This window comes from Selaginella moellendorffii, unplaced genomic scaffold (genome assembly GCF_000143415.4).
Source record: "Selaginella moellendorffii unplaced genomic scaffold, v1.0 SELMOscaffold_23, whole genome shotgun sequence".
Lineage (NCBI taxonomy): Eukaryota > Viridiplantae > Streptophyta > Lycopodiopsida > Selaginellales > Selaginellaceae > Selaginella > Selaginella moellendorffii.
In genome coordinates this window covers 359,693-377,655 of record NW_003314284.1, presented here as the reverse complement: position 1 = coordinate 377,655, position 17,963 = coordinate 359,693, and the positions used below count along the sequence as shown (strand labels likewise).

Genomic DNA, 17,963 nt, shown 5'->3' with positions numbered 1-17,963 from the left:
GCGCTTGAGCTTGCGGAAGAAATGGCGGCTCTCTCCACAGAGGATGATGATCGCCGAGGCAGAGGCGCAAGATCATCATCAATCTCCAGCTCCTCCTCCGGCGGCGACGCCTCTGGCCGATGCCTCCGTCTACGCATCGCTGCTGCGGCGATGCGGCGACGCCGGCGCCATCGCCGAGGGCCGCCGCGTCCACGCCCACATCGTCAAGCACGGCTTCGATCGCGATATCCTCGTCGCGAATTCGATCATCCAGATGTATGGGAGCTGCGGCTGCGTCGACGATGCCCGCGCGGTCTTCAAGAGCATCGATGCCGCCGCCGTCAGGAACGTCTACACCGACACGATCATGCTGGTGGCGCTCGCGCAGAACGGCCACCTCCAGGAATCGCGGGCTCTCTTCGATTCCATGGTGGACAGGAGCTCCGTGTCGTGGAACGCGATGATCTCGGCCTACGCCCAGAGCGCCCAGTTCGAGGCGGCGCTCCATCTCTTCCGGCTCATGAATCACGACGGATGCCGCCCCGATCGGAGCACATTCGTGAATGCGCTGGGCGCTTGCTGCGAGCTGACCGCGCTCCAGTTTGGCCGGATGATCCACGCCCAGATCGCCGAGAGTGGGCTGGAGCGCGAGTGCATGGTCGCCACCGCGCTCATCAATCTCCACGGAAAGTGTGGCAATCTGGAAGGCGCTAGAGCCGTGTTTGATCTCATGGAGGAGAGAACCATCATCTCCTGGACCGCGATGATCACGGCATACTCCCAGAACGGGCAAATCGTCTTGGCGCGCCAGTTCTTCGATCGGATGCCTCACTGGTGCGTGATCTCGGGAAACACTCTCATCTCCGCGTACTCCCGCGGGAGAAATCTCCGCGAGGTCCAGTCGGCGTTCGATCAGATGCCAGTCCACGACACCACATCGTGGAACCTGATGATCGCAGCATTTGCCGAGGCCGGGCATTCGCAGCACGCGTTCGATCTCTTCTTCGCGATGCCCGGCGGGCGCTGCGTCGTGTCGTGGACGACGATCCTCTCGTCGTGCTCGCAGAGCCGGCACCTGGACGACGCGAGGGCGATCTTTGCCAGGATGCCGCAGCACGACCCAATCTCCTGGAACGCGATGATCTCTGCGCTGGGACACAACGGCCGGATCCGCGAGGCCGAGGAGCTCTTCGCGGCGCTGGGCGTGAAGAGCGTCTCGTCGTGCAACGCGATGATCGTCGCGTACGCAGAGAGCGGGAATCTTGAAGATGCGAGGCGGATTTTTAACGGGATGATGGATAGGAGCCCGGCGACGTGGGGCAGCATGGTTCTAGCATATGCCCAGAGCGGGCATGTCCGCGAGGCACAGCGGCTCTTCCACAGTATGCCCGTCAAGGACATGGTGGCATGGAACTCCCTCATGACGGCCTTCTCCCGGAGCGAGGACGAGGACGAGCGCCGCGAGGCTCTGCGTGTCTTCGGTGCGATGGAGTCACCGAGCTCCGGGCTGGTCCCTAACGAGCACAGCTACATGGCGGTGCTGGAGTCCTGCGGGAAGCTTGGAGCTCTCGCGGAGGGGCGCGAGATCCACGCCAGGATTGCCAAGCGCGGCTTTGATGCCTGCGATCTCGTGGCGGCGAGTTTGATTGAGATGTATGGGCGGTGCGGCAGCGTGGACGAGGCGGTCGCGGTGCTGGATCAGACGCGATCGCTGGGGCGCTCGGTGTGGAGCGCGGCGATCTGCGCGCTGGGACAGAACGGGATTGGGGGTGCGGCGCTGTGGCTGCTCCAGAGGATGCAGCTCCAGGGGATCGAGGTGGACGCCAGTAGCACTTTCGTGAGCTTGCTGGCAGCGTGCAGCCATGGAGGGATGCTGCGCGAGGGAGTGGAGCTGTTTCGATCTATGGTGGGCGATTTTGGAGTGGAGCCCGTGTTGGAGCATTTCTTGTGCCTGGTGGATTTGCTGGGGCGGGCGGGGCAATTGGATCGAGCGCTGGAGCTGGTGACAAGCATGCCATACCAGGCGGATGCCGTGGCTTGGGTCAGCTTGCTCAGTGCTTGCAGTGTCCATGCTGATAAGGCGAGAGGGGCGCTTGCTACTTCGAGCTTGCTGGAGATCGATAGAAGCGATGCCGCTAGTTACTGTCAGTTCGTTTTCTTGTAACTTCCCATTCTTCATTAGTATATAAACATATAAAGTATTACACCAGCACTTGTTATATATATACATATAAAAACAAACTATCGTATAGTAAAAATAATAATATTATACTGAAAAATTTATTAGTATGGCAATGGAGTGATGATGAAAAAGGTGGTGGGGTTGAAGTTGTTGATGAAAAAAGTGCTGGTAAAGTGGAGGCCATGGGGAAGGGTGGTGTATTTGAGAAGGTTAATGAAACAGGAGCCAACATGGATAAAGTATGAGGTGTTGTAGCAAAAAGTAGAGCGCTAGTTTTTGTTGGAGAAGAGCATCTAGAAGGTGGCATATATGAAATTGAGGGCAGTGTGAGAGACATGGTAAGAGTGAGTTTGTTGTAGCCACAGCCATAGGGGATGTAGAGGCCATCAACAACGGATCACGTAGGCTGCGTAGTTTCTATTGGGGCAGTTGCCAGAGGCACATATCTGTGACTGGTGCTACAGTGGACCATGTAGCCGTTGACAGTGGTGCCCAGACAGGTCGTGAAGCCAAGTGTCATTCCTCTGTAAGTGCCAGAATTCAGGAGAAGCTGGTGGAGACTGGGTCGTGAGTGCATATACTGACGTTTGAATTGAAGGATTTGCACTCTCACCAACATCCTGCTCTGCACCAGCTCCAACACCATTACCACGCACTCTACCAGCAGGGGCTGATCCATGAATGGAATTGTGTGGTGGGGGATTTGGTGATTGACAAGATGATGAAGCGATGTGAGAAGGTGATGGAGGAGCATTTGCCATAAGAGGAAGAGAACACTTGTCATGCATTACGCCAGAAGTTGCGGCTGTGTCTTCAATCTCAATCGTTCTTGGACAGATGAAGTATGAGCAAATGTCCCAGTGGGAGAAATTCGGCCACAGTCCACGATGAGATTGAGGAGCTTGTGCATGCTGGGAAGGCAAGACAAGTGTCCGTTGGGAAAGCAACTCTGCCTTGACTCAGGAGATGAGAATTCCAGTGTGGGGGACTGGGAATTTGGTGTTTCCTAAACTGCAGCAGCGTTGATAGAACAGATGAGATTCAAGGGAACTCCAGCACTTATACTATGACTAAGTGGCGATGAAGATGAAAAACAAGGGCTAGAATCTTGCATGCCTACAACTCCAAACCGTAGAGGGATTGAGATCCCTAAGAAGAAATATATGTGGATGATTAATACCACATGGCAACAAAGAAATAATAAATGAAAGCATTCATATATAAATATCTATAATAATAAGAATGAAGGGCCCAGACCCCCACAGCTGTTCGATCATGGGCGTGGGGCAGCCTCGGAAGCCATGGTTCTCAAGAAAGGGAGGCCACCCTAGCCCCAGGCTAAGGCCAGTGGCCATGGTTAGCAGGAATATCGGCTCAATGTTGTGGCAGCCAATGGGCGGGATGCACGTGTGGCCGGGAAGGGAAGAGGGTGTGATGATAGTTATTATGCCATGCACTCTTAGGGCTCCATGGCTGCTTTGCATTCTTCCTTGGCAATCATTTCCCATGTTGTAAGGATTGTGATGAAGTATTTAAATTTGGTAGAGTTGTTCTTTCTAGAGAAAGAGGACATGATTTTAGTTCCAGTTTCAAGAAAACTTTTGTTCATTCGAATGGTGGAGGAAGCGATTGCTATAGTGCTTTTTATGCCATATCTTGCTACATCTTCATTTGTTGAGAGAGTGATCACTAAAAAGGGCTATCGATCAATGTGTACTACATCAAGTCAAGAAGTCTACATTGGTGGTATCAAACAAAGTTTGAAGTTCTCCATATAGATCCATAAAGATTTAGAGAAGTTTTTCGGGTTTTAATATCTATATTCACTTTTCTTTGTGATGAACTTGCTCCAAAATTGGTTAAGAGGCCTCCTCCAGGTTTGGTAGAAATACCAGAGCGGCACTTGCCTGTTTCAAAGCAAGTAGCTATTACTTTGAAATGTTTGGCATGGGGATATATGGTGAACAATTGGTGATGCATTTGGAGTGGCTTCATGCACTGCCCAAGCCTGTCTACACCATTTCAAGTATGCATTGCTTGAGCATGAAGGACTAATGATCCATTGGCCGGATGAGGAGGGAATGAAATAAGTTATAATTGGATTTTAGATATTGCATGGATTCCCAAACTGTTGTGGTGCAATGGATTGCACTCACATTGCAATCAAGCTCTCAAGATCAAAGGATGCAATGGATTGGTATGTTGGGGCAAAAAAGTACTACTCGATGGTAGTTCAAACCATAGTAGATAGTAAGACTTCATTTCTTGACATAATAATAGGGATAGCAAGTAGTGTTCTAGATAGACGAATTTGGAATTCTAGTGGTTTGAAAAAGGCTTGGATTGAGAAGAAGCATTTATATGGTCTAGTGTACCACACAGAGTTTGGGGACATTCTATAGTATATCATTACTGATGGAGGATATAACTGTGCTTTACCAGTTTTGGTCCCATATCCAAATAGGTTTTATGCCAAAGAGCAGTACAATTTCTTTCATTCTTTTATGAGGATTGTTGTCGAGCGATCTTTTGGAATTTTAAAGAGGCAATGGAAATTGCTAGCTTGGAAAGGATTCAAAGGTCATCTAAGCATCCTTGCGAATAACATCATGGCTTGTTTCGTGCTACATAACTTAATAATCACACGGAATGATAGGTTCATGGAAGATTTTGACCCTGACAAATTTAACCATGATGCAAGCTACCTTCCACAAAGGTCTCTTCGTTCAGCTAAAGATGGCATAGCATTGAGAGATACAGTGGAAAGGTTTATTGAGAGCTTAGAGTGACAATACTATTATACTTTATTTACTTAAGAGTGACAAAAACTAAATGTTTTGGTGTTGATCCTCTTTGCTGCATGTTGCTCTTTACTCACGCTGGAATGTAAACAAAAAAAACTGTTACCTATTCTAGCAATGGTTTATGTTGATCTCGAGTAGAGGCCTTCAAACCAAAGAGGCTGTGATGATGCTCAAATGCTGCTGGCAATTATTAGTATCAAGGCTAAGTGCTCGTGCTAGAATGTAAACAGTAAATCGGCAGCAACAAACGGACCAAAAAAAAACTGTTACCTATTCTAGAGATGGTTTACGTTGAGGTCTTGCAAGGAAGAACCAAAGAGGCCGTGATGATGCTCAAGCGCTGCCGCCGATTATCAGTATCGAGGCTAGGTGCTCACGCTGGAATGTAAACAGTAAATCGGCAGCAACAAACGAACAAAAAAAAAACTATTACCTATTCTAGAGAGGGTTTATGTCAAGCTCTCACAGGGAAGAACCAATAAGGCCGTGACGATGCTCAAGTGCTGCCGGCGATTATTAGTATCGAGGCTAGGTGCTCGCAATGGAATGTAAACAGTAAACCGGCAGCAACAAACGGACCAAAAAAAACTATTACCTATTCTAGAGATGGTTACGTCAGGCTCTTGCAAGGAAGAACCAAAGAGGCTATGATGATGCTCAAGTGCTGCTGGCAATTATCAGTATCGCCGCTAGGTGCTTGCGCTGGAATGTAAATAGTAAACCGGTAACAACAAATGAAGGAATGCTAGGCTAACTACCATTGCAAAATTTTATAAACAAAGGAAAAAAACCAAAGAGAAAATGAAAAGTACTGGATCATAACTACATTTGGCATAGATTCTATGCTAGCACTAAAAGAAGAGCCTTCTTCTCCCCTGGACATTAAAAACAACAAGCAAAATTCTAGACCTACAAAATTTCATACTTACATGAGTTTGAGCTATTGATGAGTTAGAATAAGAGCTAAATTACGACCATGGATGAGGTGAGGGTGAGCGATTCTCCATTTCCTACAGACTGCGTTCTCAAATCACTGCAAAAATCCCCCCCAAAACCCTCCAAGAACTCATATGTTCACACGTGGCAAAATTAGGGCAGGTCAAATTTTTAGATGATATGGCAATTTAGCCACATGGCATTATTTTATTTTAGTATTTTACTGGGTTCCAAGCTTCAGGAGAAATTTACGGTGGGGACACCAGGTTCCCCCCTTCCCCCCCATTTTTGGTGCCATGTCACCAGAAGGGGGGGGGGGGCATGGAACCCAAGGTTTTATTTCTCCCCCCTGGAAATTTTCCCTTGGAAATTTTCCCCCTAGGGTGGAGCATGGAACCCCGCTCTAAGCTCCTAGAGGAGGTAACAAGGGCGAGTAGAATGGTAGGCGGGCACACAATCTAGGTTCCTCTTGGGATCAACTCAGGACTATGAGAGGCAAATTGGCTCATCTCCAACTCAACAAAGCTTTGATCCGTGTTCGCCACTGCCTCAAGAGCTCTATAGCTTTGGCCTATAGGAAAGCAATTATCAAGGACACTCCCTCTTCATCCCCAGATTCTCTTGAGGAATCCCTTGCTGCTGGGCCTAGTGAGGGATTGTTGTTTTAGCACATGCTCGGGATCAACTCCATTTGTAGGAACTAGGTGTTTCGAGTTGATGTAGGGCTGTTGAGTGGCTGCGCCAGCCAACGCTGCTCCTGAAGTTTTGGAAACCCGACACAGCACTGATGTCCAAGTTCTCTCGAAAGAGAAGGAGAAGGAAAAGGTGCCATTGCAAGCATTGCCTGGTTTAGCTTTGTTTTTAGATCGAGGTAAGTTGTAAGTTTGAATATCTTTGTATTCTATGATGAGATTTTTTTTCCGTCCAATATTGCTTCTGTCAAATCTAAAATTTAGTTCCAGTTTCCGAGATTCTGAGGGCCGGTTTCAACAATGCATGCTTATGGGCTTTCTCAGGTGTCTGGGATGCTGTGCCAGGTAACCTGATGCTAGCATAGGAGCAACACTTGGGGCAGCAGCTCAAAATTGCAAAGCTGTGGATTATGAGGCAGAGATTGGTAAACACAATATTGGAGTTATTTTGTTGTTCTTGAGTGTGCTTCACAAAAGCCTAATATTTTCCTTTCAGATCATTACATAGTTGTGAATTTTATATATATCCAACTGCATAAACTTCTATACAAACTCAATTAATATATATATATATATATATATATATATATATATATATATATATATATATATATATATATATATATATAAAGCTTCAAATCTATAATCAAATTGACTGAAAATGCCTTGCCTCTGCCATCTTTTGAGAGCCATACGACATAATAAACAATCTAATGGAGATTTAGATGCCTCTGAAACTATGATTGATCATGATACACATACTATAGCTGTTCAAAATAATCATAATAATGATTCTATACACCAAAATATTAATCATGATAATGACTATATACACCAATCAGTTGGACAGTCAGAAGCATCTGGAACCTTTCATGCATGTCATTATAACGATTACATATATCAAACAATATTAGATCCACCACTCCCACCCATGAATAACACTAGCAAACTATAGCATTTATAATGATTTTAACATTATAAATTTTAATATTAGTAGTTTATCGTTTGTTTGTACTTTTTGTAATGCATTGCATTTTAAAGATGAAAACTCTTCAATGTGTTGCCAGAATATTACCTCAAATTTCATCTTTACCATTTGATTTACTTTCACTTTATAAGCAAAATAAGAACTCTAATTTTAGAACAAATATTAAACACTACAATAGTGCTCTTTGCTTTTGCATCTATGTCTTCTAATATTGATATTGTAAAAGGTCATAGTCCTTATTGCTTTAAAATCCATGGTCAAATATATCATAATATTGTATCAACACATCCTTCTGAAAGTCAATATCAAACTTATGGACAATTTTATATGCTTGATACTTTAGAAGCTATAGATATAAGAAAGCAAAACCCTTTTAATTCATGCTGTGAGACAAACTTACTTAAATGTTTACATGTTATTAAAAACTGAAGGAACTGATCCATGATGCTATAATGCTCCATGGATAAATGATGTTGCTGTTGTGTTTGTTAATGATGATGGAGAACTGCCATATAATCATGAAATGTATATATCCAACTGTAAGCAATTCTAAATGTATCTCAATATTTGATTATAATTGTGATCCAATAGTTTACCCATTAATATTTCCTTTTGGTGACAAATGCTGGCACAAAAATATTTTTAATTCTGGATGTTGAATTACATTACTCCAATATTATGCATACTTTTTATCTATAAAAGACACAATACACTTTGGTTTTGATCAAATTTTACATGCAGGAAAACTCACACAATAATATATAGTTGATGCTTATGTAAAAGTTGAAAGAAATAATTTAAATTACTATCGCATTCATTAGAAACAATTGCGAGTTGAAATGTATACTGGTCTTATGGATTATGTTGCAAACCATGTTACTAATGAAAATATAAATCTAGGCAAGATTTTTATTTTACCTTCAAGTTTTGGGGATGGCCCTAGAGCAATGCAACAAAATTATCAAAATGCAATGGTTATAGTTACTCATTTTTTAAAGCCATATCTTTTTATTACTTTTACATGCAATCCTAAATGGCCAGAAATTTCTAAAAACTTAAATCCAGATGAAGGCCTTGAAGATCGTCCAGACTTGGTTTCTAAAGTATTTCATATCAAGCTTAAAGAATTTTTGAATGATATTATTAAAAAGCATATTTTTGGAAACTATATTGCTTTTATATATCTAATTGAATTTCGAAAGAGAGGCTTTCCATATTGTCACTTTCTAGGAATTTTATCTCATGAAAATAAGATTAAAAACTGTGGTGCTATTAATCAATAGATAATGGCATAATTGCTTGATCCTCAAAATGAATCTGAAATTTCTAAAATAATTACTTCTTATATGATACATGGTCTATGTGGGCCTCTATACCCTAATAGTCCTTGCATGGAAAATGACACTTGCTCAAAAGGTTATCCAAACAAATTTAATTATAAAACTACTTTTAGTGTTTATAGATATCCAGATTATTATAGAATTGATAATGGCCTCACATTTATAAACAATGGGTGCTATATTGATAATTTTTGGGTAGTGCCTTATAATAAAGACCTTTATAAAAAATATAATACTCATATTAATATTGAAATTTTTGTGACTATAAAAAGTATTAAATATTTATTTCAATATGTCTATAAAGGTTATGATTGTGCTACAATTGAAATCAACCCAACAACTTAATAATATTTTAAATTGGGACAAAATCTCAACTTTTTAAATACACGTTATGTATCTGTTCCAGAAGCAATATGGAGACTTTTTAAATTTAAAGTGCATGGTTGTTCGACCCCTATAATCTGTCTTCCTATCCATTTTTCAAAATTTCAAAACATCTATTTTATAAAAGGTTCTGAACAAATAGCATTTCAAGAGCTACTCAAAATGATACAATGTTGACAAAATGGTTTAAATTAAATATAAATGACCCAAATGCTAGACATTATATATATTTTGAAAGCCCTTTATATTATATATTTAACCCTCATACTCATAATTAGCAAATTCGACATACAAGAAATATCATTCTCCAAATATATTTTGTGTTGCCATCCAATATTGAACTATATTATTTATGTCTTATTTTACTCCATAAAAAAGGTGTTATGTCTTTCAAAGATCTCAAGATAGTTAACAATATTTATTATGACATATTTCAAATGTCATAGCTTATAACTGATAATATCAAATGGGAGAAATGTTTAGAAGATGTTTACTTTTTTAGAATGCTATCACAATTAAGACAATTATTTATATTACTTTGTATCTTTTGCACTCCAAAAGAGCCTTACTTTTTATGGGGTAAATTTAAAGATTTCCTCTCTAAGGATTTCATACAAACAAATCTAATTTTTCATTATGAACATGCTTTATATGATATAAATATTAAAATGAAAATACATGGCAAAATTAATCAAAATTACCATCTATCTTTCCTGTCTGAAAATTTTGATGATGAAAATCATGTCAACTCAACACAAATATATCAAAATGTTAAAGAAAATATTCCTTGATTTAATCAAGAATAATTAAATAGTTTTAATGATATTCTTAATATTATTGATCACCCAACTAAGCATAATTGATACATTTTTATTGATGGCCCTGGTAGTACTGGTAAAACATTTCTTCTTAACACTCTTATAAATATTTTACAACTGAAAAAAATAAATGTTATTAGCATGGCTTGAATAGAAATTGCAAGTACTTTACTTTATAATGGCCAAACTTCACACACTACTTTTAAACTTTCTGTTCCAATAAATGAAACATCAACTTCTACTATAATTGCTAATAGTGAAGCAGGTATAAGAATCAAAACTATTAACGTATTATTATGGGATGAAATAAGTATGGTTCACACTCATGCATTCATTATTGTTGATCGAGTGTTGTGAGACCTAAAAATACATCATTACCTTTTGGTGGCATAATTGTTATTATTAGCGGGGACTTTAGACAGACACTTCCAGTCATTCCATATGAACATAGGGCATAAATTGTTTCAAGTTCTATAAGAATGAATAAATTATAGAGATTATTTAAAAATTTATCTTTAAAAACAAAGATGTGACTTGTTGAAAGTGATAAATGATGGGCTGAATGGCTTCTCAAAGTCAGAAATGGTGAAAATTCTCAAATTTACCATTTTTACCTTCTAACTCCATTTTATTACCTCATACACAACTAATTTATTCAGCTATTATTGATTTTGTCTACCTTTCAGTACTTGATATTTCAAACCCTTGTATTGCAGCCAATCAAGTCATATTTACCCCACTTAACGATGACACATTTGCAATCAATAACACTATTGTCTCTAGATTACAAGGTGATATATATATTTACAAAAGTGTTGATTTTGTTGACACTGAACATTTTGAAAATTTTCCAATAGAATTCCTAAATTCTATCACACCTTCTGGTCTTCCACCACATAAACTCTCTCTCAAACAAGATGTTATTCTTATCCTCCTAAGGAATATGTCTCTATCAGCAGGACTATGCAATGGCACATGTTTCATCTTGAAAAATGCACTACCAAATGTTTTAGACTGTGAAATTATGATGGGGCAATTTCAAGGGACAAGAGTTTTTATCCCACGTATCACACTAATACCATGAAATATAGAAATTCCGTTCAAAATATCCAGAAGAGAATTTCCAACCCATTTAGGTTACTGCTTAACAATCTCCAACTGCCACATTTGACTGAGTTGGAGTTTACTTGCCCCATCCAGTTTTCACTCATAGGCAACTTTATGTGGCTTTATTAAGATGCACATCACCACATAGCATTGGAATTAAAGTTCAAAACACCATACGCTAAGGCCACCTCCTTCCTCAAAATCCTTTTGTTTTTACAATCAACATTGTCTATAAAGAGGTTTATATTAAACCTCTTTGTAAACCACCCAGCATTTGCTAGGCAAGTACTTGTATATATATATATATAAGCTATACAAGTATATATTTTATATATATATATATATATATATATATATATATATATATATATATATATAAAAGCTATTTGTTTGACTAAAGATCAGTGTGGCCTTGGCTCAAAGCAACCTCAGCTCCTAAGTCGACCTTAGCTAGGATCATAGAGAGCAGCTTGATCATAGGGAGTCTCATCTCATAGTAAGTCAATTTCTTGGACTAGTGAGTTGATCATAGATTAAGGTAGCCTAGTTACAGTGATCAAACTTAACTTCGAGTAGCAATTTGAATGGCTGTCAAGCTGTAATGGAAGCAACAATAAGGTAATAAAGTCTACATTTTTCAAGCCTCTAGAAAAGAGTGTAAGTCCATATTACATCCTTTATGGGGAGCTAGTGAAAAAAACCTCTAAATGGTCAATAGAAGAGCAAGAAATCCTTCTCTAATTTACACCCATAAATTCTTCATAGTGAAAGAAATCTATAGAAGACCCTTGAATAAAGTCTCATTAAATTCTTTATAGACAACTAGTGTAAGAAAATCCACTCTGAAGAGCAAGAAATCCTTCACTATTAAACCTCATTGAAAAAAAAACATACATTATATGTGTGAAAGTATTGTTTATTCTTTGGCCATAGACTCCAAATGGAGGCTCTAGATTGAGTTCCAGTGGTCTTTTGTTATGAATGTTCAATACTATAGAATAAAAATTAGAAACCACACCTCTTAAGAAGACAAGGAAGTGGTGGCCGTCTTATAAAGAACTAGGGTTTTCTGGCAAATTGAGTTAGTGTAGTAGGGGGTTAGTGCAAAACAAACGATTTAGTGCAATAGGGTGTTGTTTGGCAGTGCCATCCTCCATGGGAGTGTGAACCACTTTTGAGCTCACAAGCTGAAAAGTTGAGTTTAATTTTCAATTGTAATTTAATATAAATATTATAAAATATTAAAATGATGGTAAACCTAATCATTTTACAACTCTCTATACCTTCTTGTTCTAAAAATTAGTATTAATTATATGCCATAATAGGGATTTTTGTTAGAATATAAAATAAAATATTTGCAAAAAAAAGTATTCTTGTCACTTCTTTAAATTTGTACTCTAGCTAGTAAATGTCAGATTTGTCAAAATTTAAAAAATATTAAATTTTAAATAAGATTCTTTATAAGGCTATATAATTGTTTGAAAGGAAAAAAAACAATCATTAATGTAAATTTGTTGCATATAAAATAGAGATTTAGTTCTTCTCTAAAATACATTTTTGAAGGGTTTGTTATAGTATAATGTTTAGAATTTATCAGTTGCACTTTTATCCAAAAAAAGGGAAATACATATAAATGTCTACAGGTTCTAATGTAGGTAATTTTAAATTTTGCAATATTTCTTCCCAAATTAGTAATTCAAGGGCTAAAAGTTGTAATAGTTAACCCATTGCCCAACACAATTAAACTATATAAAAGAAAGAAAAAGAAGATAATGAAAATAGTGATTACTAGTTGAAGATAAATGTAATAATAGAGGGTGCAACAAATTAGGTAAAAAAGAATGTTCTCCTACTTTTTTTTGAAAATCACAATTTTGTGATTTTTTGTAAGCTATAAATTTTTTTTTTTCCAATTTGCCAGCTTACATCATCTATCCGATCACCACTACCTTGGCCTTAGTTAAGTTCCCTTGTGAAAGTTCTCATCTATTGTATTAACTTCTACTTGGTTTTACTTGGTTTTAGCTATTTATTGTATGAACAATAAAATGCTAACCATCCATCTACAAATTCCCAAATTCTTTCCCAATCCCCCTCTTCAAGTTAGATTGAACTTAAGGTTTAGCTACAATCCTCGCAAGCATAAGCAATAAAACACACTAAACCTTCAAATTTTAACATTCCTTGGTACCATAAAACTTGATCATAAGACCCTTTAAATCCTAAGCCTTTAATGCATCATTTGCTTCGGGACCCCAAGGGGAAATACTATGTCTTAACAGCCTAGTATAGATACCCTTACTTCCCTTACTTCCATCTCGAAAGGAAAGTTTAAACCCTTAGAAAGGGGCAAAGACCAATGAGCTACATGGTACTCATGTGAGGTACCACTCCATATAAGTCGAGAGCATTGTAATTAATTTCCCTTATGAGAGTGGGAGTTGCTCTTAAGCAATTTTTTGGGTAGCTTCTTTGGCACCATTGGAGTCTATGCTTCACCCAAGGCTCCTAACCCTTAGTCCTAACCTTAAGTTAGTTTTGAAGCATTACTAGAAAATTCCTTTAAAATTGGTTTTTAGACTTTATTATTCTTACCATACTTTTGAAACCCCCTACAACTCCCACATCTCAAAAAATGCCTTATATATTTTTTGGTTTTTGATAGAAACAATGGCAAAGATCAAAATGATGGTATATATACTCTTACAACACATTGTTGTGAGACACAAAATCCCTAGGCCCCAAAGTGGAGCCGGAAAGGGTGCCACGTGGTAGTAGCCAAAGCGAAAGCCAAACAAGCATAACACATTTGGACTAAAAGCTCCGACTTGGAAGATCAAGAGCGGGAGTGGAACTCCCAACAAAGTGCTCAAGGAGTAAGCACGAGGCAACCAATAAGCAAGGCTCCAAAAAGGGACCCAAAAAGGACCAACATATGACACGTGGAAGTGTCCGAGATGGAGTCCAAGGCGGACCCGAGTTGGAGTCCGAAATGGACCCGAAGTGGAGTCCGAGATGGACCCGAAGTGGAGTCCGATATGGAGTCCGATATAGAGTCCGATATGGAGTCCGAAGTGGAGTCCGAGATGGAGTCCGATATGGAGTCCGAGATGGACCCGAAGTGGAGTCTGATATGGAGTCCGATATGGAGTCCGAAGTGGAGTCCGAGATGGAGTCCGATATGGAGTCCGAGATGGACCCGAAGTGGAGTCCGATATGGAGTCCGATATAGAGTCCGAGATGGAGTCCGAGATGGACCCGAAGTGGAGTCCGATATGGAGTCCAAGATGGAGTCCGAGATGGACCCGAAGTGGAGTCCGATATGGAGTCCGAGATGGACCCGAGATGGAGTCCGAGATGGACCCGAGATGGAGTCCAAGATGGAGTCCGAGATGGAGTCCGAGATGGAACCGAGACCGGGACCGAGACCGAGACCGAGACCGAGACCGAGACCGAGTCCGAGTCCGAATCCGGGACCGAGACCGAGTCCGAGTCCGAGTCCGAGTCCGAATTCTAATACAGGCAGTTGGGTGAAAGCCTAAAGCGATCGTCCCCCAGGGGGGGTTCCAAAAGTATAGTAGGGAGAGTGTGGGGGTTGGAGCCCAGTGGAGCCAGTTTGGCCAGGAAAGGCCAGTTTGGCCCAGGAAGGCCAGACCCAGTGTTGGGTGATGAGCTGACCACTGGGAAGTCCAAGACTAGAGTGAACACAGACCGACAAGTGGGGTAGCTTGGTGAAGTGTTCAAGAGCCGGCTCTAGTTCCCCCGGGAGATCGACTGACAGATGCTCCCAGTCCAAGTGTGGGTGGCACTACCTACTTGGATACCAGGCGTGGCTCAACGGAACCTCGCTCTAAGTCCATGGCTAGAGCACCCAAGGGCGGAAGGCGGGGAGAGTACCCAGGTGGCTCGTGTAAGGCCATGGTGTTCCGAAATGTTGTCCCAAAGGCCCAGACTATGGAAAGGAAGAGGAGCAGTCCTCTAGGGTAGTGACCAAGGACACAGTCGTGTGGTGAGGAAGTCCCAGAGGACCGTGGGACTTAGTGGTCGGGCTTGTGGGCCTCGATCCAGTGGCAGTGTTGGCAAACACGGCCAGGGGCAGAAAGGGACTTAGTGGGGACTGATAGAGGGATATTGGGGAAGGCTATTCCCCATGTCGGTGGGCATCCTAAGGATGCTAAGGAGTGGATCCGAGATGACCACTCATGGATGGTTTGCCTAGTTTTGGAGAGCCAAGACTGTGATACAAATGGTATTGGACTACCAGTGTGGCAAAGGTGATTGGGCATGGCCTTAGTGTAACAGGCTGCCATGTCGGTGGTACTTTTGAGTGTCGGTCATGGGATCGGACACGTGGAGCATTTGGACCAAGTGCAAATGTTGAGTGGCATGGATGCCATTCTCGAGGCTAGCAAGTCCCAAGTCCTGAAATGGACTTATGGAGGTTGTGATTGAGACTCCTCCAAGTGGTCGGAGGTGTGGTTAAGTGACTAAAGTAGAATGGAAAATTTAGTCGCTTACAATTTGGTATCGGAGCTGTTCCTTAGTCCGACTTTTATTGGTGCTCAAGTATATCACCATTGGTGTTGGCATCGGAAGGTCCAAGGAGTGGGCCTATTCTTGAGGAGTAGCACGTCGGGAAGACATGGCTCTCCATTATAGTTCATGTGTGAACTTGTAGACACGGTGGTGGATAGAAAAGGGGCAATAATGGAACGACTTTGGGATCTTGGGAACAGTGCAAGGTTTTCCTTATTAAGTTGAGGATGTGATCCAGATGAGCATTTGGCTCATCAAATTGACTAAGGTAGTTGTGGTAAACAACTACAGTTGGGATCATGGGAAAGATAGAGACTCCAAAACAATAAAGGAGTCATAAGATTATCCTCACATAGTTGAGGCAAGTGCTCATAAATTTGAGACTGGAATTGATGACCGTGGGAGGTCAAATACAGAAGAGGACACAAGTCTTTGAAATGGTAGCCGGGGCTACCTTTAATAAATGCTGGAACAACCCAAGGAGTTGGGGGGTTTACTTAGAGATGAGTGGTATTCTCATCACATGGACAAATAGTCCTAAGGGGCAAAGGTTGCCCCAGAGAACAAAATCAAGTGTCAGAGTAACACTTGTGAAAATAGTCCTTTTGAGTAGGACAGGAATGCAAGAAGTGTATTCCAGTGAGCTAGTGCCTCACAAGTAGGACCTTACAGGTCTGTGGATTAACCAAGTCCAAAACTGCTGGATGACTCAAGTAGAGTCAAGGGATGGTCCTAAGAGGACTGATGGAAGCATTTGGACTGAGGTGTGTTGTACCCCACAAAGGATGGGGGGGATCATAGGATCCAAGGATGAGAACAGAGGGTATCTCATTGATGGCAAAATGTGTCATGCTAAAGTCGTGGGAAAGGTGTTCCCAAAAAGAAAACAACTTTGACACAAAGTTATGTGTGAACTCTATGGTGCAATGCTAACGGATGGTTGGCATGAGAAAGAGTGGTATTGGTCTTGGCAAAGACTTAGACACAAAGAAGAAGTGTCATAGAGGTAAACTCGTGGAGCCGATGGTGTGGAAACACCAAATGTGCTAAGGTGTGATACCTTGAGGCTATGTTGGTGGGTTCATGAGAACCCCTTGCCAAAGGAATCCCAATAGAAATGGGAATGGCATAGCCTAAGCTGTAGAGCATGCAGTTGGAGTGTGGTGACCCAGATAATGATGGAGGTGTGGAAGCACCAGCAATGAATTGTAGGACTTAACAACTACAAGGCAACTAAGCAAGAGGTGCAAAATAATTGGGTAAACGAGTAGAAGGTAGCTACCCAAGCCTTCTTAATGGCATAGGGAAGTTGAATATACCCTTACGGGGGATAAGTTGCTTATGTTGCGATATAGTAAGTCAATGTCATAAAAGGAAATACTCATTGTCAAGGAGTCATCATTGGGATACCCGAACACTCTAGCACGCCAGGAGGTGGTGTTTGATTTCACGAGGGCAGTAGATAAGGCCCAAGGGACTAAGTCTCTAGCGAATGATGGATAGTAGGTGCTATCCAAATGTCCAAGGTGGTGGAGACAGGAGAAGACTGTCTACTCGAATTGGACAAAGCCAAAAATGGAATTTTGGCAAGGCTAGCAATGGGCATGCAAAGGCCTATAAGCAACAACGTAATCCCGGTGTGTGGGATTATAGGGTGAGCATACCTAGATTGAGAAACCACTCCCTAGGCTATCGGGTAAGTTCATCCCTAAGAATACTTGTTAAGGCATGATAGAAAGTGCAAAGCTATCCTCCTAGTCTGGAGGAGAATGACCGAAGGAAAGGTGTGAAGCCAAAAGCAAGAAGTAAGGGGATAGAACTGAACCATAGGAATTGAAGGGCATAACCAAGGTTGGTTATGCCAACTGGGAGTGGAGAATCAAGTGGGGGCTCGAGGGTGTTGCCGCTAGCAACTGTGATGCTATGGAGAGTCTAAAATATGGAATTGTCCATGTTAGACTATATGGTAATTGGAAAGCTTGCAAAAAGGGAGGCTTTAGCAAGCTAAGGGACAGAGTTCCTTCAAGGTTCCCAAAGAGGATTCTAGGTAGCTTAGTACCTAGAAAGGCCAAGCGTAAATGGTTCAAGGAATGCGCGAAATCAGAGTGGCGCAGCAGAAGCGTGGTCTTGAAGTTTGCCATGAGGCAAGGCTATCAAGGTTAGGGAAGTAGTTCCCGAGTGTTCAAAGAGAAGGTTT

General features: G+C 41.4%; 1 protein-coding gene across 1 annotated transcript; it reads left to right on the top strand.

Annotated features, from left to right (window-relative positions):
• Positions 1–988: 988 nt before the first annotated feature.
• LOC112347690 (pentatricopeptide repeat-containing protein At4g02750-like) lies at positions 989–2,732 on the top strand. The gene is made up of 3 exons (XM_024679014.1): positions 989–2,123; positions 2,309–2,400; positions 2,487–2,732. Exons 1-3 carry the CDS (start codon positions 989–991, stop codon positions 2,730–2,732), a joined length of 1,473 nt encoding a protein of 490 aa, XP_024534782.1.
• The last annotated feature ends 15,231 nt before the right edge of the window (positions 2,733–17,963 follow it).

Bases quoted from the DNA above. Each gene is read 5' to 3' on its own strand.
- LOC112347690 (XM_024679014.1), top strand. From the start codon at position 989: ATGCCCGGCGGGCGCTGCGTCGTGTCGTGGACGACGATCCTCTCGTCG. The intron at 2,124-2,308 runs GTCAGTTCGTTT...GTGGGGTTGAAG, and splicing joins AAGCGATGCCGCTAGTTACT to TTGTTGATGAAAAAAGTGCT. The intron at 2,401-2,486 runs GTATGAGGTGTT...AATTGAGGGCAG, and splicing joins CAGGAGCCAACATGGATAAA to TGTGAGAGACATGGTAAGAG.